The following is a 22,408-nucleotide window of genomic DNA, read 5'->3' as shown; positions in this document are numbered from 1 at the left end:
TCCTGCCGGGTTGATTGGTCAAATCGGTGAGCATAAGTGGGCGTGAGCATGTGAGTGTGCGTCGGTGCTCCTAGGGCGCATGCGAACTGAGGCCCAAAGGGGAAAGCCTTCCCCACAGATCTAAGCCAGCTGCCCTGCGTTAGACACTTCACTGCAGGAAGAGTGGAAGAGAGTGGGAACCTGCATGCATCCCCCTTTACCAGTCTGCTCAAACTACACTGGCAAAGCAGCTGCCAGCTCTACACGCAGCAGACGAGCCGCTACAAATGGTAGAGTTAGACATTTGCTGTTAGGTAAAGGCTGCTCTTGGGAGTCCTTCTGCTTCAGATTCTCAGGACTCAAAGGGGAGGGGGGGTGAGAGGGGGGTGTTTGAGCAAACTGACCTCTGGGGTTAAGTAGAATCAGTTTGCCTGAAGCACTGTGGAGGAAGGGAGGAGGGAACAGGCCACAGTTAGTAGGAGGCGGGAGGCCACGGTGGGGCTCCTGCACTGCTAAAGAAGGAGACGAAGGAGTCGCCGGGAAGCGGGGAAAGAGGAGGAGATGGCCACGGGAGAAATCACAACACTTCCCTCCACACCTGAAGACGGCGGCAGCGGTGGCTTTCCTCCTGGGAGCTTCAAGGATCCCAAAAGGCTGTATTGCAAAAACGGGGGCTACTTCTTGAGGATAAAGTCTGACGGGGGAGTGGATGGAATCCGGGAGAAGAACGACCCCCACAGTAAGTACTTCCAGTCACCTTCTGCTCACTTTCCACAGCACACAGAGCTTCTTTATGTTCTTTTTAATATGCAACAGAGAAGTAAGTGAAGCCACAAAAAAAAAAACAAAAAAAAAAATGGAGGAAAGATGTGAATTTTCCGTCTATCTGAGGTAGACGCGCTGCTTTAAAAATGTGTGTGTAGGTCTGCTTCTGGAAAGTATAATAACCCGAGAGCTACGCTTCAAATTTTATTAATCAGTGGGAACTTTGGTGGAATATGCCAGTTATGTTTTCAGCAAACGTAGATCACCGTGCTGAGTCACAGCCATTCACACTGCTCGCGGTGTGGTTTGCGTCACACGAGACAGCACAACATGGAGTTAAAAACCAGGATGAGTGAATGCCTGATTTAGAGGTCCCTGTCAATGAGCTTAGGCCACTAATATACCTAAAATAATACTATTGTTACAAATTGTCAAAAAATATACCCTTCCATCTCATCTGTGCAACCAAGTCAATCAATATCTACGTAGAAAGTGAGAGAAGATTGAGGCATTTTTTTTAAAGTCCTTTAAGTGAGCAACTATTCGAGTGGCCACATTCCTGCGCTCGCTTGGCCGGGGCAACTGCGATACCTCTCAAGTGCCTCTGCATTGCTGATTACTGTTAAGTATGTGTCCTGAGTTGCATCAGTAAGTGGGAGGGGAGTAGGGGGAACATGAAAGTTGGAAAACACACGCTTTCCTAGGAAGAAGTCCATAGCCCGGGATACAGTGGGGCATTTCAAGCAGGTGCGGCCAAACAGATGCCTGATATGGAACCGCCTCAAGGAGAGAGGAGCTGTTTCAGGAGCTGTAATTACATTCAGTTAGACTTATGTGTGAAATATCCTGAGGTGTTAGCCTTGATGAGATAATGTTTTGGTAGTATCATTGGTTCAGAAAGGAATGTATCCCTATGTGCTGATAAAACAGGAATCGGTATTAATCCTTTAGCTTTTTTTTTTTTTACCAAAAATGCTTTCTGACGTTTAATGTGACCTGAGCTGAGCTTCATCAGCGGTCCTTTTTAAAAAAAAAAAAAAAAAAAAAAAGCTGTGACAGACCTGCCAACTTTTTAGACAACGTAACATAACTTGCCAGTTAAGAGTTGGAAACGTCAGTGAACAAATGTTACCCAATATACCCAGGGATCCTCGATCCTCGAGGATTTTGTGGTAATCTAGATGGGAGTCTGCTCCATCACATTTGTGTGTCCGAGGACAATATTGCCCGTCAAGATTGCCACAAATTGTCGGCCGTATTATCAGCAACCTAAAGACAATTACGGATAGGACCGAACTGTACAGAGACCAGAACAGTTACGGCAAAGTATTTCTGTATTCACAAAAGCTGTGGGATATAATAAGCCCAGCAAACATCTCATCTCAGCACATTAAGAGTAATTATACTTTTTATTTTTTTCAGGGAACCGAGCTTAACTGTAGACAGATGCGTGTCTATCCAAAGACTTGATGTGGATTAATTCTGGACGGGTCCCATAATTTTACCTTATGGTTTTCTTCCTTATGCAAAGCGTGCTGATTTGGCAGGCGGCGCTGTCTCTCCAAAAAAAGATAACGCTAGGACGACTTCGGTACATCCGTGAGAATGAGATGATGAGAACATTTGAGAGAAAATGATAATGATCCTATGGACCAGACTCCCTTTAACAGCAGCAAATATTGTTTTGTTTAAATCTGAATTTTGCAGGGATTTTGTATTATTTTCTGCATTTCCACCTTTTTTTTTGGGGGGGGGGACCAGATGGAAGCATTTATAAAGCTGCATTAATCAACATATTTGATATTAACACTGAATCAACTATCAACAACTCCGTAGCTTCCTGGAGTGTTTTGGCCTCCTATAGCTCACTGGTTTTATGGCACGTATTACTACTGGGCTCTTTCTCACTGCTTGCATCAACCTGGTTTCCAAAATGTCTCCTGACATGTCTGCAGGGTGTGTAAGTGAGCAGTTTTCCTGCCAACACTTTAGCCTAACAACCCTATAGGCCTGTGATGGTAAGGGCCGGGTGCCTCTCGGCTTGTTTTTTCGATGCAATGCCCCCTAGTGGCCTAAAAAAAACCATGAATGCAGCTTTAAGCATCAATAAATCACTATCTCTGAACTTTTTTTGCCCTCTTTGCTCTCGGAGAAAAGTCTCCTCCTCCTGTTTTGTGATGTAACACATATGAGAAATTTCCCCTCCCTTTCTTTTTGGTGGTCTCGCTGGTTACTGATGTTGCTGTGACGTCTTGTGTCGTGTCTAGTAACGTGTTAATGATTTCATGTCGACATGCCACACACACAGCACCTTCACTGGGATTTGTTTTCAAGGTTGCCGGCTCTGCTTTGTTCAGGGGTAATATTGGATCGGATAGGAGGGTTCCAATGATACGTAAACTTTAAAGATATTGCTATTTCCTTGTGATTTAGTGGAGGAATCCAGGAACTACGATGTTTATGCCTCCTTTTATTTTAACTGAATAAAGCACATCACCTAATGGTTTCCTTTCGACTAAACATCCCACAATCAAACCTCAAGTGCTTTGTGTCTTTGCTCATTTCAAATAATTTTTTCGTGTGTTTTTCCTCAGTAAAACTTCAGCTCCAGGCGACCTCAGTGGGAGAGGTGGTCATCAAAGGAGTCTATGCTAACCGCTATCTGGCGATGAACAGAGACGGACGACTGTTTGGGGCGGTGAGTAAACCGGATCATCATGTGTCCATTAACAAAAGCTTCACGGTTTCTGCTCAAGAGTTTTGACACTAATTTAAATGCAGTCCTGTAAAATCATCAAAGATTCTATCCTGAAAGGGTACAAAGAGGTTTTATTTATTTTAAAAAACGTTTTCTTTTTAATTTTTTTTTTTTTTTTTTTACCAACAGCAGCTTCTTTAAAATCTGTATCGCACACGAAATGTCGTCCAGTTGGCAGAAAAGTTAAGTTGACCTCAGTGCTCTGTCACATGCAACATTCAGACTGATGTGTTTCGGAAGCCAACAATTTTTACCGGCCGCCTGACAAATAATCCTCCCTGGCAGAGAAAGAATTAGGTTGACACTCAATTGTCATAGTCAGTAGTCAGAATGACAAAAACATTAGATAGGCCCAAGTCAAAATGTTGTAGATAGGTGGGATTCAGAGAGAGAAAAAAAACTCTTCCGTATCTAAACTTCTCCTATTTGTTTTGAACAGAATCTTGGTCGAACTGAGTTGTCGCTCCCGAATCCAATCAGTTTGACCACTTGTGTCTTTCCATCCAAGCTGCTGCGGGCAACAACAGCGTGACGCTTGCCATGGCAATGCTAACAAGGTTGGGTTTGAGCGTTCACATCCAAATCACAGCGTGATTTTGTACCACGTGCCCACGCGGTCCAGACTGGCACGGAAACAAATATTTCTGAGACACTGCAACATACAGTCCTTGTCAAAATTCCGAATATCTTCAGAAATAAATGCAAATGAACCAATTTTGTATTGGTATATAAAAGCTTTGCAGAGAGATGAAATCTGCCGTCGCAAAACGGACTAATGCAAACTTTGAAGCGCTTGAACGCTCAGCAATGGAAGAAGTGTCAGAAACTACCAGCAGACAGGTGCAGGAAGCTTCTAGATGGAACCAAGAATTGTTGCCAAAGGTTGTGCAACCAAATATTTGCGAAGCGTTCCAATAATTGTGTCTGGGGTACATTTTGTGTTTGTATTACTTTTTTTTGGTTTTGTTCAGTAACTTTGAACATTTTAATAAAATATTCTGCTCACACAAAGTTGATTCTTTTTAAATTATTTCTGATGATATTCTGAATTATGCATCTGAAATTTCGGGGTGCCAATCATTTTGACCAGGACTGTATTCGGATTTGTGAAAATTACAGTAGCAAAAGAGAACATTTTTGGTGACCCGACTCCAAATAACTATAATAATCTGTGAAATTCAGGCCCATAAATACTGTAGGATTTAGGACAGGATTTCTCCTCTGAGTCTAGATGCCTGTGGAGGAGAAACGTGAGTGGGTGAATGATGGGACTTTTAGTAATTGCAGGGATTTATTGTGAATTTTTTGAATCTCCTGGGACAAGCACACAGTCAGGGCGGCGGCGAAGGCAGAGTATTGTGCAGCACTAGGTCTGAGAGACAAGAACGGGATCGCGAAGATATCTAAGGAGCTGCATCCAACTTTTGAATGGTTCGTGAAATGGGGGAAGCGGGTCTTTTTTTTGTCCAGACGTGGTGAAAGAGGAGCTGTGATGGAGAGGCTTGGAATTTCTAAATTAAGATTTCAGTAGGAAGAGGCAGAAATTAAACAGTAAAATAATAAAGGTTGGAGAAGAGATATTCCTCATGCAACCGTTGCAAAAACTTCATTATTAGACCCATGATGTCTGCTGTTCTACAAAGTGACCAGGTGCACCACAGTGACTTTTGGAAAGTCTTACTGGTAACATGTATTGGTTCTTTCTTTCCTACAGCAGGGCATCTGTAGAGGGTTTTAAGAGCTTTGGGAGTTTTCAGGAACTGACAGATTATCTGACAGACCAGCAGACAAAGTGACTTTATATTGGCTGCTGTTTATAGTTGTTGTGAGAAAAAAAAAAAAATCAGAACTGAGACATTTGGATAACCGACATAATTAAGACACTGCACATTTTCTCGCCACTTTGTTGGACGTACTGTATATGAACTTGTGTCTTGGAGAAAATAAGCACTATTTACGGTGCGTACTTTCGCAAATTAAAGTCATCTGAGAGGATTTCCTGAGTGTTCACAAGGAACGCCAGCTGCGCACCGCCGCTGGTCTGTCGCCACAGTTCTTGCTGCCCAAAGTGGCAGTGGAAATGTGAGGCGCGGGCGACTGGTGTGGTTTGGTGATTGTGAAGACTTGTCCGCAGTCCATTTAATTTGTAAGAAGCATTTTCTCCCAATGAAAAATCTGCAGCAACGAGGTGCCGCCCCCAGGCGCTGCTCTGCTCCGCTTTCACTTGTGTGTGTGAAAAATCCTTCAAAAATTTAAGAGACAAAACCCACTCTCTTCTTCTGTAGTGTCACAAAGTTAAAGACAATGTATTAAGTGATAATGAAGATTTACATTTGTTGTTGCAGAAGATATTAAAAAAACTATTTCCCCTAATTTAGCACCTTGAAAGGTTGTGTCTCTAGTCTGGTCTTGCACATGGATTATCTAGAGGCAGAAGTCCTCTGCTATGTATCAAATCCTGACTGAGATATTTTATTCATATTCCAACTTAAACCTTTAACAAAATAACACAGCTGAATAATATTTTTCATGAATTCAAAAGAGGATTTCCCGGCACCTTCGATAACTTAACTTAAAATTAAAAAAACAAAACAATCAAAGGCTGGATACAACAATCAAGTTGGACTTCTTGCTTCATATCTATGTCCCTGCAGCTTGGGTGGCCAATCGTTCAGCGCTCTTCCAACAGCTATAAGAAGAACCCCCACACCCCCACTTCTGTTTTCCTTACCGTTGCATACAAGGTTATGGTTTCTTGAAAGCTACTGCTTTTGGCTAACGGATGAAAACAAAGTAGCTGCCGTTGGTTCTGGCAAATTAAGACAAAATGCTTTCTGACTAATAGCTTCATAGTGGTGCAGCCACGGTCAACTAAAAACAGAAGCTAAAACAAAACCTTCTTGTTGGACAGGGTGTAGGGCATTTAACGCCCAGCGAGACAGAGAGATTTTGGCCAGATGGTTTGTAATAACTTTTTCTACAAAGGGGATAATGTTAAGAGCGCAGCTTGTGTAAGCACTTAAAAAAAAAAAAAAAAAAAAGACGTGGTCAACAACATGACAGCACGAGAGCTGAAATATTTAGTTTGCACTTTAACTGATCTTCGTGTTCTGCCCTGTTTAAACCCTTAAATTTATATTCCCATCAAATCCAAGTTTATCTTTGACTGACATTTTGAATTGCTCATTTCTTTGACTGCGGTTGTTTCAAGTCTTCAAATTTATCACGATTTAGTCCCTTCATCTCTGGGTTTGATGACTGATCCTGATTCAAGGAAGCTGAACCAAAAACCTGACCAGAGCTGTAATAACGCCCCTGCTCAGGCATGGTTGCCTTTTAAAAAAAAAATAAAGGTGGCATTTAGTTCTGGGGTGTTTTTATGTGTTAATTTAATGTCATAAACCCTCATTACAGATTTTCTCCTCTTCCAACGACATATATCAAACAAATTCAAATCAAAGATCATCCAAACGAAATAACTTATTCCATGAAAGACCACTGCAAGTAACCAGATGTCCCTCACGTGGAACATATGAGCAGAGAAAATTATCAGCATTTTGGAGGGAAACGCTGAAACATTTCATGTACAGACTCAATGGCTAAAGCTCAGTTTCCATTTGTTGGGATACTGTAAGTAAGGAGCAAGCTCGGCCGTGCCCCATGTAACTGACCAGTTTCACAGTTTTCTTACATTTCTTCAGTTTGCAAGCTAATTTGTGCATATTGGGATGGGCCTGGTGTCCCCGTAGTTATTTGTTCTGTAAGCAAAAGGCAGCAGATTTGATTTCAGTGCACTGAACATCACGTTAAACTTTGCCTGTGTGCTATCCCTCTGTGTCTTTCTCCCCAGAGACGAGCAACAGATGAATGCTATTTCTTGGAGCGACTTGAGAGCAACAACTACAACACCTATCGCTCCAGGAAGTACCCAAACATGTACGTGGCGCTGAAGCGGACAGGCCAGTACAAGTCTGGGAACAAGACTGGACCGGGTCAGAAGGCCATTCTCTTTCTTCCAATGTCCGCCAAGTGCTAATCTGGGATCTGATAGAGAAATAGCAAAGTCTTAGCGGCAACAACAAAGAAGAAGATGTGACGGCAATGAAGACAGACTGTTGCCAAAAATAGCTGTGATCCTTTCCAACTGTTACGTCCTAACAGTTCTTTTTTTTTTTTTTTTTTTTTTAAATCTTGAGCATGTCCACCCTTATTCAGCTTTACTTTCAAACAGTGGCACCGATTCACACCCGGCTGCTTCCCAGTAAGACCAGGCCTTTCCTGTGCACCAACCAACTGCCAAACCAGTGCAGATGGAGCCAGTTGCCTTGCTCATGTGCAACTGGCCAGAGCGGCAGCAGAGCATTATTTGTTCATTTTATCTATACAGATCTTCCCCCTCTGGCTGAGGGAATCATGGCGGCAACCCTCTGATCACAAGTCTGCTTCCTACCCTTCAGTTAATGGCTGCGTAAGTCTGAGATTTAAAGCAGGACACGGGAAATACTGGGGAATATGTTGTCAAAAAGATGCCTCCCAGATTAAGAAGGTGCACTCAAATCTTAAAATATTGTGACATGAAGAACCGAAAAACTGAATTAAATTTTTTTTGATCTTGTAACAAAAAAAAAATTTGTTTAACAAATCTAAGCACCATAAACACACTAAATCAAAACTCAAGCGATAATTACACAATTTTCTTCTACTTTTTTATTTTTTTATTTTTTAAAATCACTAGCCAGCCTCTTGACACACCTAGTGGGCTTGTAGTAGGTTACCTGGGCTTATCTTCATTTTCTGATTAAAATTGTATTCCCCTTAGTACTTGTATAATTTGTTGGAAGTGTCCCAGGAGCTTAACCTATGCAGTAAAAAACAAGATAACTGGAGTGAATGATGATAATTCAATGAAAGGCAGGCTCCTTTCAATAGAAGATGCCTTGTACTTCCTTTAACTAGCTGGTAGGCTTCTTCAGCAAGGCAGCCAATATTAATATGGCATTAATCAATTCATACTGTTAACTAGCTAACAAGCTGAAATTACGTAAACCCAGCATTGATTGTGGAATTATTTGATCCCGGTCAAAAATACAGCAGGTTTTAAGAACTGTGCCTTTTTAAAAAGGACATCAGCTGCTCACAGTCACCGTTGGCTATCGGCGGTGGACATCCAGCATGGCTGCCGAATGTTTAATAAAGTGTTTAATAAACCGTTGAAGACTCTGCAGTCTCGCAGTTACCACAGTAGCTTCCTTCCTTTTAAAAGACAAAAAACAAACAAAAATAAACACGTTGAACGTGCTTTCGTTCACAGCCTATTGCACCACATATTTCAACGGTAACAGTTAGTGTGAAACACACCGCAAATATCAATTCCAGTCGTAAATACGCTTTAAATACGAGTAATACTGACAACTGTGTCTCAACATAGCTAGCCATGACACAGTATAACCCCCGTGGGTTTGATGGTGGCTTGCTAGGATTTTAGGTTTGGGGGAAGCTGCCTGTGGTACAGCTGGTAAAACATCCCCGAGTAGACGGCAGGAAGCTCCTCCATGGTCAGGTCGATCCCGTCGAAGCCCCGCTCTAGGCCGCGAAGCAGGAGCCTGGCTACGCGAGAGGTTATGGGCGTGGTGTCCTCGGTCTCGGCCAGCTGGGCGAGGTCCAGCCATTCGCAGCGCAGACATTCCTGAGTGCAGAAGTTGATGTCGTAGGTGAGCGGGCTGAGTCGGCAGATGATGTACATGTCCGACATGCCGAAGGCACCGGGGTGGTTGTGCTGCTGCCGGATGCTGAGCAGAGATCTGAACTCGGAGCGAACGCCGGTTTCCTCGAACACTTCACGTACGGCAGTGGACCCTGAGAAAGATTGATCAAAATGTGTGTGGCATTCGAAAAGATCCTGACAAAAAGGAATGTGTTTATGTTCCCTTGTCAGAATCACGCTGCAGACTGATGTTTAGATGTGAGGGAAAAGGAAAATACGTTCGGTATATTTTTTGTAAGGACGAACCTTTGACGCTGCTTTTTGGGTTGGGTCATGTATATGATATTAAAGCTGCTTTTAAAATGTTAAGAAAGGTGAATTTGGAGAGAGTCTTTGCATATATATATCTCATGTGCCTTATTTTGTAAAGTTCAAATGAATGTATATGTATCATCTTTAAGCATAATACTAAAATTGAAAGGAATTAGCCGGATGTACTGTATTATTATTTTTTTGCTCTGTTAAGTGTGACACTCACCAATATTTTCCCCTGGATCAGACAAACCGCCGGGGAACTTCCAAGCATTCTTGGTCTGCGAGGGAGCAAAGTTAATCTTTAACAGCGAGGGTGGCAGATGGCACTGCTGTAAATGTATCGGAGAGTAGTACCAACACGTACACTGCAGAAAACGTCGACTATAGTGTAGTATAACCTTCTAAGGTCACTTGTTTCTTCGAAGTAGTGGCAGTATCTTAAAGTTTTCCTCTTTTAAGAAGACGACAATCGGTAGTTGATCATACGTTCAAAGGGATCGTCTTATGTATCTGAACTAATAATTACACACACACACGGAGATGTTTAATGCTCTGATCTGAGCATCCTTTCATTTTATGTTTTATATTTAGTGCCTCACTCTGGAGACTTTTACGTTTGATGCGGTGAAGTATCTGTCTTCCAAAACTGTTTCACCACTTATCCTTGATATTTAATAACAGTATGCTGCTGGTTAAATTATGATGTCAGTGTTGTTTATATATTTTTGTAGTTACTTAAAGGATTTTGTATGCGACGCTTGTTTTCAGAAATGCTACTTCATCTTAGATTTTCATAATTTTGCAAATCCTCTCCTTGCGGGGAACTCAAATGCACTACAGCATTTATTTTCGTGTATTGTCAACAAAATGCTATATTTTTGGAGCTGTTTTTCAAATGTGCCGGTAGGAAGAAATAAAGAGATTTTGTGTAACTCAAACCACTCTAATCAGTGTGGGTTTTTTTTTTTTTTTCAGAGTAAAAGGTCTCATTCCCACAGGAGCTTTTCCGAGCTGAAAATAATAATCCCCGAGACTTGGTTGAAACACGCCTACCATATGCAAACTGTTCACACCAAATCTACAAGGAAATGATGTGTAAAATGTCACTGGACAATGATCAAATTTAACACTCTTATCCAGGACGTCATTCCTCTCCCTGACGGATGAAATTACCTTCAGTCCACTAGGGATCTGTCATTTGTCTCTTGTACTGATGTGAGAGCGATAATGTCCTGGTTTATTTTCAGGAAGTTTGTAACCCTTCATGAGCTCTGAACTTGCTCGGCCTGCCAGAAGCACTGGAGTGCCAAGGGCCAGACTGTTATAAAGCCGACTTCCAGTAAACAGCTCGGAGGGGAGGTGGCGGTGGAGGAGGAGGAGGAGGAGGAGGAGGATAAGGAGAGATAAAACACTCCCCACACTTCCAGGCCACTAACTGTTTCCCTCTGCTTCTGGACAAAAGCCGTCAAGATGTGGTGCCGAGTAAAAGTCCTGCAAACAGTTCCACTTAAATTCTGTCAATGATAGTGTGAACTACATTTGTCACATGCTCCAGGGTTTACGGTAACCATGTGCCCCTTTTCAGTCTATTTCTACTGGAACCGATTTAGAAAAAGAAGAGCGAGGACTGAAAGTTAGAGGATTGTTGGTTAGTTTACTCAAACTAACAGTATCCGCAGATAGTTTTGTTTTTTATTTGTTCTAAAAGTTTTGAAATGTCCCAGCAGAATCATAATAGCTTCAGTTGTCGCTGACGCAGAGATTCTTTCTTCTCCTTTCAGCAGGTATTTGAACCCCGAAATCTTCTTCTTCCTCTGGAGGTTCTGCCTTTTGCCAGTTTATGGTTCTTCCACAACGAACGATGGCACACGCGTGTTCGTGTCGCTGCGCTGGGTTAAAGAGGCTCTTGGGTACTCCGTGCCGCAATTTAAGATTTTTTTCATTATCTAGGAAGCTTTAGCATTTTTTGGGTGATTTAATTTAGATATTGTCATAATTACATCGTCACAGTAATAGTGTTGTTTACTGTTGAAATTTTTAGCATGCTTTTCGTGGTTTTTCGAAGTGTCGATGTTCGGAGCTGATACTGTAGTTATGGCGATTTTCTATTTTTTGGCAACTTCTGCAGTATTGTGTTGGTGGCGTGTAAATGAGCAAATTGTTAAAATAATGGTGAAGCATTACGTGTGTTTACAGTTTAGGCAGCCTGTGCGAAAGGGCCTCTACTTATCTCCTCGTTTATATCAAATCACATTAGCTGGTATTTCTAAAAAACGTAATTGGTTTTTCGAAATTGCTGCATCATTGTGCAAGCGCTTTATAAAACCGGTGGCAGTGTGCTTTTGGCCGGCTGAGAACGTAAACAAATCTCTGTGGAAAGGTTTTAAAAGGGGCCTGTTGTAGGTTAAGCTAATAACAGCTCCAGCACTACAGCGGGGCTCTGTGAGAGCTGACAGAAACAGACACTCGCAAAGTTGTTTGAGCGCACGCAGCTCATGTAAACCCTGTGTTTGCTTGAGGTCAGCTAATGTTGTGTGGAGCTACGTTAAGTGGTAGAGGGGACAGGACGTAGGTCTGAGAGGATTTCCACCCACGTTTGGATCAACAGAGGCAAACTAAACCTCCCTACAGGCAAAATTAAGCACTGACATTTTTAGCAGCATCATAACTGACGGTTGTTTTGTTTTGGTTTTTTTCCACGGAGGATGGAGGATCAGTGCTCTCTCCCTCAGCCAGCCAGAGACGGTGGACTGCCTGCCAAAAATAATTTTTTACCAGGCAGACTTTGGCAATTTTTCTTTTTCAGAAACGTGTTGTTCTGCCAACTTACAAACTGTACCCAGCATAGTATAAAACCACCGGTCTGTGCTTTCCTTTTCATGTGCTGAAATCCTGATTGAAAATAATACCTGAATTTTTGTCCTTTTTTCAAAATTTTGTACGGTTTTCTTAGGTCAAGTGGCAATTCTGTCGTGGTCTCTCATTGTTGTGGCCAAAACTATGCATCAATTCAAAGTAAAATGTATAAATATCTTGCATTTGCCTCAATTAATGTGTTCTATATGGCATATATAGTCCATTATATGTAAGGAATGTAATGGAGTGCATGTGTTAACAGTGTACAGTATGTTCAAACAATAGGGTGACACATATACTACACCTTGTTTCGGTCTTGGACGACAAGAACTTTTCCATTCGACTCATCAATTACTGCACCTAAAGGGAAAAAAAAAACCACACCACCGGTCACTTCAAATATTGAGCAATAACTTTCCCTCAGTATATAATCTGATCCACACTTTGCACTGAAGGAGCTACTGTGAGAACAATTTAAAGGGAGACCTACTGGCACTGTAGCTCTGAGTTATTTATAAGGTTGGACACAACATGAAACTTGTGCAGTGTTGAGGAAAAACCCTGAAGTTGAGTCTCTGTCAGGCCTCAGACAACACAACAGTTTTATATTTCCTAACGCGACTCTGATGTTGATGATTAATCACCTCTGCAGACACAGCTGACAAATAATAAGTGGACACATCATTGCCGAGCTTGTTGCTCATAATTTAGAAAAATGGGAATTTAAACTTCATTCCACTTCTCAAACTGTAGAGCGGCTATACAGGAAAAAACAGGCAAAAATGCCAAAAATAACACTAACAAAGTGCTGCTAGATGATTATCCCTAAGTGACTTACGTGTATTACAGCTTTAGTGGCTTCTGAGGACTCATAAGACCTCAGTTTGTCTCGAACGAACCTGTTTCTGCCGTCACGAAGAAGGGAGCGGTTGGAGGATGCAGGATGAAATGGGAATATCGGCGCCATTGCAGCGTAAAAGTGAGCGTGATTGTTGGCTTGTCTGTTTCCGAACGTTTCCAGCTCTGCTGTTGTAAAGGGGGGGGGGTCTCAGGCGCCGCTGGACGATCTGACTAGCACTCTGTTTGAAGCATACAGGGGCAGCCTCAAGCAATAACTGATTTTTCTGGCCACCTGGGGGCAGCAAAGACAAGCTGTAAACACACACACTGACATCCCCTCAAAGTCACATGGCAAACCGGGTCGCACACAGTTGCCTAATTACACATCCAACATAAACAGAGCAGCGTACGCGTTCATCTGGAGTCGTGCCTCTGACCACCCAGTGAATAGAAGTCCAACCTTCAATCTCCTTTAGGGCTCGGTTTTGTTCACCATCCACTCCTGAGGAAAACATCTGGCTCTTTGGCTGCTAAATGCTCCACCAACGTTCACCAGCCAAACGCTAGCTTTGCCCTTTCTGCGGTCTGGTGCTGGGACGGGTAGCATCCAGTCGCTTTATCGCAGCTTTTTTTTTTTCAGCTGAAAATGAAACGGACACCACGCTGGTGACAGCGACGGGGGCTAACCAGGAGAGTGGCGTCGCGGGCTGGAATACCGGGACAATGAGCTGAAAGGCGACGCAGAGCTCCTCAGAGCTGACAGCCACTGCGGATTTGGGTGGTAATTCTCCGTGGGTTCGATAAACACCTTTCAGCCACAAGTAGTCACATGGTCTCTCGTCAATGTAAAAATGTCGATTATAGCCGCTTTAACTCCAGCACATCATGTAGAGTAAACATTGACAAACTTGTTACTTCTACATAAAAACACAGTTTGGACTACATGTGGAATAGTTCCTAAAACACGTAGCACTGTAAAGCATGAACTCCTGCAAACGTCCACTGAGTTCACGAGAACAAAGTGCTTCAATGTCTGAAAATAGGGGGCTGAAATACTTTGCTTTCTTGAGTCCAAACGGAGTCCGAGTGACTCAGCTGTACTTGTGAATGATTTAGACATGCCCCCTTCGCCATTTAACATTTTTCTCTCCTGTTTGAGTGGGGTTTTATTTGCCTTTTTTTCAGCAGGTAGTGACTAAGAGAGGCAGCTATGTGCTGCTGTTGACAGCTCAGGAGGAGAAGAGGAGGGAAAACGGGCCACTTTCTTTTCCCGGTTGCTGGGTCTGACCGACCGAGATGGGCCTCCCTAAATGAATGTCACAGATGTGTAAAGAGGGATGGGTCGTCCTAAAGGCCTGACTTGGAACTTCCAAGTGGAAATTGATGTCATCCCCGATCCCTGTGCCATATGGCACTTCGCGGGAGGAGGCCTGGTTGCTGCTAAGGGAGGCTATCATTATGTAGCCTGCAGTCCAGGAAACAAAATGCTCAACAGGAGCAGAGGGGGAAAAAAAAAAAAAGATGGAATAGGAATCATGAGACAAAAAGCCCAGGAACAATCATCAGAGGGGAACTGTGGGTTTTGTACAATAAAATCAGACAAAACAATAACTCTGTTAATGGCTTGAGGTTATAGTTGGCCTCTGGGCCACAAAAAAAGTCTGATATCTCTTACATTTTTATACCAAATTTTAATTCGACCAGTATTGTGAGATCCAGGACACCGATTGTGCTCCCTGGTTTGCCAGGAAAAAGCCTATTTCTCAAGGCACAAGATTTCAAGTTGATACACAGCTGCCGAATTCGTTTTTTTGCACGCACGGTGCTGTTAGGTGGGGAGATGGAACTGAGAGGACTGAACACGGTCCAAAGCACAAGGTTCCATGAGTCACTCCACATTGCACCAAACCACGAAACACTCTTGCGATTCACAATAATAATGCTGATGTGTGTGTATATCAACGAAAATGTGTTTCCTTGTACTTTATCTTTTGTCATGGCTCTGTGAAGGGGCAGCTTACTCAACCTGTAGTTGGGGGGACAAAGGACGTTTATTTAGATATTACCTGGCCAGCCTGAGGTGCTGCAAAATACCGTGTAAAAATGAATGGGATTAATAATAATAACGTGATATTTTACTGACCTAAACACAGAAATTGTAATTTCTCATAACTACTTTGACCTGTATACTATTGATCTTTCCCTCAGAGGTCAAAGGTCAGGTGTAATGGTCAGGACATCAGCCTCGCACTCAAAGGGACACTTCAGCAGGACGGACGTCGGCATCTATGGGTTGAGCCCAGTCTCTCTGGATGAAGAACAGCTTGTGTGACCACCATGTCACCTTGTTACTAATAGTACCGCCAGGCCCTCTCATGCAGTTTCCTCACATCCTGCTTGCCTACTGTGAATTAAAAGAAAAATTCCGGTATTTGCCCAAATAGTAGCGATGCACCGATCCAGCCTTTTCCCTCCAGATACCGAGTCCAGTACCTCGGCTCAGGGTACCTGCCGACTGCGAGAACCGATCCAACACCAGTGTTCTTCTTCCCCAAGTTAAAACCTGTACAGTCACTCGTGGAATCATTTTTCTGATAGGCAACATTCAAAACTATACGAGTGCCTGCCGTGGAAGAATGTGTGACCGGCAGTGGAAAGCATGGGTTTTTTACTGTGGCTCAGTCCTGTCATGGCTGATACCTGGTCAGAATCTAAGACCGATCCGCTGTATCCGAACCGAGCATTCCTACAAAGCAGGTTTGTGTGTATATATCATAACCCCCTTCCTTTTCAGTGATTGTGAACATACCTGCTCCGCTGGAAACAGCTTTACAATTAAGTATAACAGGGACAAAGCGGCGCGAGCATTTAGGCGGGTTCTCTGAAAAACAGCAAAGACCCTGAGCTTCATTTAAAACAGTCTACATGAATTCGTACGGGTTGTTTGACTCTTCGGTTATGTCCCACGTCCCACTGTAAACAAACTGTAGCACTGGCAAAAGCTAACGCAACTGAATCTGGAAGTAGCTCTGCTAACTTTTACTCCTCGTTATTTAACAGTCCATTCGGATCATTTTGACCTCGCTTCGGACGATTGTAAATTTACTTCTGCCAGAGTACTTGTGCCTGTTGTCCCTTCAACGATGTTAGTGAGTACCACCTTAAGCTCCGTTAGTGGTGTCTTGGCCAAAACCGTCACAGTGTAAGTTTACTGCAGTGAGGGTTAAAGCTGCATGTAGGATCCCCGGCAGGTCAGCTGACACGTATCCGAGAGAGCCGGTTTTCAATGGGTGATCGGTTGCCGACCGATGCAGAGCTGCACGTTTTTTTGGCCTGACTGTAGGTACCGTTCCCATCTCTGTCAAACAGACGATGAGCCCCGGACAGCGAGCACAGGGGGAACCAAACATCTAAACAGAACTGCATATTTCAAATTCATAACCGTAGAGGGGGACGTTCTGCCAACAGGAAGGGAAATTCTGGACCCGGTTCCTCAGCGAGGGATGCTCTGGACATGTTCTGACATGCTTCGAGTGCATTCACTCTTAGGTAAAAAAGGTACAAACGGCACTCTGCCCTCTGCTGGACAGTCAGAGACTTAGCACAGGAGGGCAGCAACTCCTCCTTCTGTCGCCCCTGTCTCCAGATTCACAATCCTGACGAGTGAATTTCTGTTTATGTAAAAATGAAATGGGTCAGAATCGAAAAACGCCCAACAGACAAACAACCGCTACGGCTTAAAAAAAACCCCCAAAAAAACAAACTTAAAACTAACTTAATGCAGGTCACAGTTTGATATGGTTTTAATTTTATTTTATCACTACTTATTTAAAAGTGGCAACAGAATGGATTTCATCTTTAAAAAATAAAAAATAAAACAAAACACACCTCTGTATCTTCTAAAACACCCGTAAAGCTTCTGTTACATTTACACCAGTCTCGGTGGTGTAGCGAGCTCTCCCAAACCCGCGGCCCTGACTTATAGTAGGGAATACTTGTGCTCAGGCTGGTGCAGTCTGATGCCAGTTTTCATCACTTCATTGTGAGACCAGATGGAGACTCAGATTCATGACAAAGTTATATAATCGGATACTAAATAAGACTCTGGGTGCGGTGCAGTATACGCTGTAGATACCCATCCGTTATAAATTATATAACGGTTCATAGATTCCTATGGCTGTGAACTGAGTGGGTTTTTCCAGTACTGCAACTAACAGTTATTTTCATTACTGATTGACGCAATGATTATATTCTCAGTTAATATAAAAATCGAAACCAGTGACAAACACCCCCATCGCAGTCTCCCGAAGCCCGAGGCGGTGTCTTCAAATGTCTTGATTTGTCCCACCGACAGTTCAAACCCCGCGGAAACTCAGTTTACAAAGATATGAAACAGAACAAAGCAGCAAATCCTCACATGGGAGAGGCTGACACCAGGTTTTGGCTCGATTAATCAATTATCGAAATAGCTGCCAATAAACTTTCTGTCTATCGAGCAACAGATTCGTCTTGCAATTATTTCCCCCCCTGTTCTTTTCTTGATGTTTGACTGCTAAAGGTTCGCTTCAAATTTTTGTGGGTGTCATATTCTTGATTCTGACGTAATCTTACTGCGCTTGCTCTAGCAGTGATGTTGTCTTTTCATGGGCGCGAGTGTGAAGATTTACGGTTCCTACCGTATCTTTTTTAAAACGGAGGACAAGGACAATCAGCAACGATCGGTGGGGAATAACGTGAGTGCTGACAAAGCTAGTCACTGTCAAAATGGTTGTTGCCGTGAGACATACAGCAAATTTTGGAAAGAAATAACTACAGGCAATCGGTTATGTCTGCGCAGACACCTGCGCAGCACATCCAGCACCATTCTCACTCGTACCTGTATAGGTCTGACAAAATAATCTCAACTCAAGGTCCACTTACTAGCTTCAACTGGAGCTTTTATCTCAATTTCACAGTCTTCATTAGCTCCGTGACAACTGAGCAAAAGTCCAGTCTGCTGATCAAGACTGAGAGACGTGGCTGAAAGGCAAGTTGACATTATTTTGTCGGACTGCTATTTCCGAAGTCGAGGCGGAACTCTCAGGCTGGGAAATCTCTACCTGCCACTCCAACCTGGTGAGTTGCAAACCCCGGCAGTCTGCTTTCCCCTTCTCCCAGCCAGAGGGCCAAGACGGCCTGGTCGTGTCTGGCGTGGTGGAAGGTGAAGCCGTGAGTCGAGGCTGCGGCAGCACAGCGGCTCAGGGAGATGGGCACCCGGAGCCACACGGCTACCTTCCCCTCGGCCTTCCACTGGACCAACGAATCTGCGGAGGACACAAGTCAAACGTTTAAAAATGTGGTTTTTTTTTCCGTGGTATAGTTGCATTTGTTAAAACGGTAAACTGCGGGAACAGACGAGAAATACGTGGGAGATATGACATAATGAAAAGTGAAAGATAGTTTTAAATTACATTTCCGCTTGACTGGATTGTACAAAGACGGGATATTTTAGAAAGATAAGAGAGAATGACAAACAACAGACACAGTTGGGTGGAAGTAGCCTTGACGTCAGGGAAGCAGATCTTCCAAATGGACGGTTGATGCTATGAGTCCCGGAGTGACCGGAAGAATCCAGGTCGAAATAATAAGTCACTAGCACGTCACCTGTTTCACTGAATTTTGTCATTTTTTGCCTGAATTTCTCTGCAGGGGGACGGATCCCCGAGTGTCACTGTGTGGAGCACAGGGTTGGTGGGGAAAAAAAAAAAAGCACCCTAAGTGAGATAAATGAAGAAATAGGCTAATATTTAAAAACCAGTGGGGAGCTGATAATGATGATGACGGAGACATCTGATTTAATACTGTTGGTCATTTTAGGTGAAGGCTGGTTTGTGCATTCACACCTTGTAGGTAAAAATACTAAAAAAAATAAATAATAATGAATATATATATTTTTTAATATTAAGACATGGACATCTGCATAGAGCGACGACCGTTCAGGGCAGATACTCACAGCAAAATGTCAATTTCAGAAATTTTTCAGAACACCAATTGCACCACCACGGATCCCGAAATGGGATGTGAAACCACGAGAAAAACCGGAAAACCACGAGTAAACACTGCGCGCCATACCTCCATGCTTACGCACCTGGATCTATAAGTCAGAGTGACTTTTTTATATTTTATATTATATATTATATATATAATATATAATATATATATACATGGTGGAAATCTCGTATGCACACACACTGTGGACCAGTGTCCTAGTCTGCGGCCAGTGACTGAAGCGGGTTAATGATCGGTGAGTCGTTTCTCTGCCCGGACGTTTAGCGACACAAACCTCGCAGTAACCTGCTGAACAAACTCTCGCTGACGTCCGCGGGTAAACCGATGTCGGCCAGGTTCACCGTCACCCCGCCGAATCGGTCCACTTTCCCCGGCAGCGCGCCGGTCCCGTCCACCCTGTGCAGCTGGGAACGACTTGCGGCCGCGCACGACAGCGCACGGACAGCTGTGCGTGCGGGACGCGACGCTCTGCCGCAAAACCTTCCCCTCGCCAGCGGTAAAAGCTTGGAAACAAAGGCGCAGGCGGCCATGTTACTCCGCTAAAAATGAACAATTATAGTAAAAAAACAAAACAAAACAACAACAACAAAGAAAAACAAAACCCGTTTGAGAGCAGGAATCTGTTCCGTTTCCAGCCGGCGTGTGAGTACCGTGCAGCACGGTTACGCAAAAGTCCGCCCGTGGAAGTTGCATAAATACCGTAATGATCTCGTACAACGGCTCAAGGACCCGGTAGCCGGTAGCCGCGAGCAGCGAGGTCTCGTTTGATGCCGTTACAAACTCCATTCACGCATCTGACAATTTAAGTAGTTAGTGCTACCGCGGTAACTTGCCGGTGCTAACGTCAGCTCTAAGAGAATAAGTGAGGTCTGATGTTAAACTCGGCTAACAAATCTGCGAATTAACTCTTTTAACCAGTTACATTTAAACGTTTACAACAGATTAATACTGTTCGCTGCGGCGTTGGCGCCCTTTCGTCAAGGTGCCACCTGCCCTAAAGAAAAGCTAACAAGTCATCCAAACAGACCTCTGAAAACCATGGCAAAAGCACTGTCTGGCATATTAGACATATGCCGAATCTGAGACTGCGTTTTAATAATGTTTTCCCTACCTTTAATCTTTTTGAATTTTGTGTGTCTTTCTACCGGTAACGAAGAAAACCTAAAATGATAGGCTATTTCAATGGAATACTGCATTTTTCCCCCCACGAAGCCAGATTAGTTCTATGCTCTTATAGTTAACATTTTCCCAATTAAAAACAACTTTTTTATTGTCAGTCTTATTTTTGTTATCATTGAAAAAATACCTTCGGAATGTATAACGATGCAATTAGTTTAAAGAAAAAAAAAAAGATATCATACGCAGAAAATTTTCAGACAGAGACTCAGGGGTTTACGGTAAAAGGAGGCGGGACCAAACTGTAACCAGGAAGTTTACAACGCTGCTCCCGTGTTTACACATGTTTGCACGTTCGCGTGGAGGAGATTTCTAAATATCAACATGTCTTCAAAGAAAAATAAGAGCAAATCGAAGAGAGCGAGCGAGGGGGATAGCTCAGTCGTACTGAGGGAGGGCTCGCACGACTCCTCCAACCCGCGGACACCTGGCCGGGACGGGGGAAGCTGCGGGAGCTCGAGCAGCGACTCGTTCGCTGTCATCGATTTCATTGAGAGAGGTGAGACCGCGCTCCTTCGTCGCACTCGGTGATGCTGCCGGGGGCTCGGGTGCTGTTTCGTCAGTACGTCAGGACAGAGACGAGTTTTTATCATTATTATTTTTATTATTATTATTATTAATAGTTTTCTCTGTGCATTCAAGCAGATTGGATTGGCTCACAGTGGCTTTCAGCTTTGAGGCTATTTAGGTGGACGTTCGTCCGCAGTGGGTGACAGACAGGTCAAGTTTTTCCACTGCAGCTCAGCGAGGAAAGACAAAGGAAATTTCCTTCCAAAAAAAAAAAAAAAAAAAAAAATCCCGTAACAAGTCAGGGAAGGAGTATTCAGATTCGTTTGCTCGGGTGAAAGTACCAGTACCACCGTGTAAAAATACTCCCACCTCCACCTCCAGCAGCTGAAACTGTTAAAATGTTGCTTACACATTGATGCGTCAGTATTAACAGTCTAGAAATGTCAGATAGAATCCGCTCAAAGGGGCCATTGTACCTCAGTATGAGTACTTTTACTTTTTACACTTTCACTACTTTATGTACAGTTAGCTAGTTCAGTCCAGTGGTCCCCGGCCTAGGGCTCGGGCCCCTAGTTCAGAAGTTCAAATACACAAATCTTGTTTTCGGTTTCTGGACTTTCTCTCTGATCTTCTTCTGAATTTTTTGCGAAATATTGGTCAATTTGGCCTCTTTGTGCATCAGACACTCGTCTAAATGAAAACGTGAGAAGTCTAGAGGGGAAATGTCTTTTGGGCTCAATCGCTGACGACTCGTAGATCTCTCAAATGTGCCAAGGGGGCCTCAACTAGACACAGCTTTTTTTTATTTAAGCGGTCAAATCTCAAAAGGGTTGGTAACCAAATGTTTTAATCTTTAACAGTTCATTGCATTTTTGATACGTTTATCGTTACGTGTTTCGATGTAGAATCTTAATCTGTAAAACGACTAATAACTATAGCTGACAAATAAATGTAGCGGAGTAAAAAGTACAATATGTACCTGTGAAATGTAGTGTAGTGGAAGTAGAAGGTAGCAGAAAATGGAAATGCTCGAGCAAAGTACAAGTACCTCAATACAACACTTAGGTAAATGCACTTAGGCAGTTTCACCACGGGCTGTAACTTTGCAACGTATCTGCTTGATTTGGTCAATTCAGACAGCTGAAGCCTCGAATTAGCTTCAGCTGAACTTTCAGAATGTGTTTGTTTTGGGTTTTTTTTTTGCACAGAACGAGGACTGTGGGTTTTGAGCAGTTGTGAATGTTTCCCTCCGAAACTGACAGTCAGCACTTCGGCTTCAGCTCAGAAACATGCTGATTACAGACAACGGTGTATGAACCGGTCCACCCACTAGCTGACCGGTCAGCAGTTCAGCCGACGTAACTGGAACGCTGTACATTTTCTCTTCCACCGTTTTGCCCACATTAGAGCCCATTTCCAGTGTGGGGGATTAGCACCAACCACCGACTGGATGCGTG

At 43.3% G+C, this 22,408-nt stretch overlaps 3 protein-coding genes across 9 annotated transcripts in view; 2 read left to right on the top strand and 1 right to left on the bottom strand.

The window, feature by feature from the left end:
• Positions 1-382: 382 nt before the first annotated feature.
• On the top strand, positions 383-7,563 carry fgf2 (fibroblast growth factor 2). The gene is made up of 3 exons (XM_040119974.1): positions 383-718; positions 3,339-3,442; positions 7,353-7,563. The coding sequence occupies exons 1-3, from the start codon at positions 541-543 to the stop codon at positions 7,536-7,538; spliced, it is 468 nt and encodes a 155-aa protein (XP_039975908.1). The 5' UTR covers positions 383-540; the 3' UTR covers positions 7,539-7,563.
• A 1,386-nt stretch (positions 7,564-8,949) lies between these two features.
• nudt6 (nudix (nucleoside diphosphate linked moiety X)-type motif 6) lies at positions 8,950-20,596 on the bottom strand. Of its 3 annotated transcripts, XM_040119970.1 has the most exons (6): positions 19,916-19,995; positions 19,540-19,804; positions 18,317-18,520; positions 12,682-12,737; positions 9,745-9,799; positions 8,950-9,358 (listed from the first exon to the last, which is right to left on the bottom strand). In XM_040119970.1, exons 2-6 carry the CDS (start codon positions 19,793-19,795, stop codon positions 8,976-8,978), a joined length of 954 nt encoding a protein of 317 aa, XP_039975904.1. In that variant the 5' UTR covers positions 19,796-19,804; positions 19,916-19,995; the 3' UTR covers positions 8,950-8,975. The 3 variants fall into 3 exon arrangements, with proteins under 3 accessions (XP_039975904.1, XP_039975905.1, XP_039975906.1); XM_040119971.1 differs by lacking the exons at positions 19,540-19,804; positions 19,916-19,995 and adding an exon at positions 20,377-20,596; XM_040119972.1 differs by lacking the exons at positions 18,317-18,520; positions 19,540-19,804; positions 19,916-19,995 and adding an exon at positions 18,138-18,282.
• spata5 (spermatogenesis associated 5) overlaps positions 19,455-22,408 on the top strand; it is a 123,595-nt gene continuing 120,641 nt past the window's right edge. Inside the window, exon 1 of one of the 5 annotated variants that reach the window (XM_040119967.1) lies at positions 19,455-19,500. In XM_040119967.1, the coding sequence (XP_039975901.1) occupies positions 19,494-19,500 (7 nt within the window). In that variant the 5' untranslated portion in view covers positions 19,455-19,493. Of the gene's footprint in view, positions 19,501-19,722; positions 19,908-19,963; positions 20,941-22,408 lie in introns of those variants that run through there. The other 4 variants (XM_040119965.1, XM_040119966.1, XM_040119968.1 and 1 more) reach the window with 4 other exon arrangements.

Source organism: Xiphias gladius, chromosome 23, assembly GCF_016859285.1.
Source record: "Xiphias gladius isolate SHS-SW01 ecotype Sanya breed wild chromosome 23, ASM1685928v1, whole genome shotgun sequence".
Taxonomy (NCBI): Eukaryota; Metazoa; Chordata; class Actinopteri; order Istiophoriformes; family Xiphiidae; genus Xiphias; species Xiphias gladius.
The sequence above is the reverse complement of the archived record's forward strand: the minus strand, read 5'-3'. Positions and strand labels throughout refer to the sequence as shown.

Excerpts from the sequence above, each read along its gene's own strand:
- fgf2 (XM_040119974.1), top strand. The coding sequence starts at position 541 with ATGGCCACGGGAGAAATCACAACACTTCCCTCCACACCTGAAGACGGC. Across the intron at positions 719-3,338 it reads GGAGAAGAACGACCCCCACA|TAAAACTTCAGCTCCAGGCG; the intron begins GTAAGTACTTCC and ends GTTTTTCCTCAG. Across the intron at positions 3,443-7,352 it reads ACGGACGACTGTTTGGGGCG|AGACGAGCAACAGATGAATG; the intron begins GTGAGTAAACCG and ends CTTTCTCCCCAG.
- nudt6 (XM_040119970.1), bottom strand. The coding sequence starts at position 19,795 with ATGGCCGCCTGCGCCTTTGTTTCCAAGCTTTTACCGCTGGCGAGGGGA. Across the intron at positions 18,521-19,539 it reads GTTCAGCAGGTTACTGCGAG|ATTCGTTGGTCCAGTGGAAG; the intron begins GTTTGTGTCGCT and ends TGTCCTCCGCAG. Across the intron at positions 9,359-9,744 it reads TGATCCAGGGGAAAATATTG|GGTCCACTGCCGTACGTGAA; the intron begins GTGAGTGTCACA and ends AATCTTTCTCAG.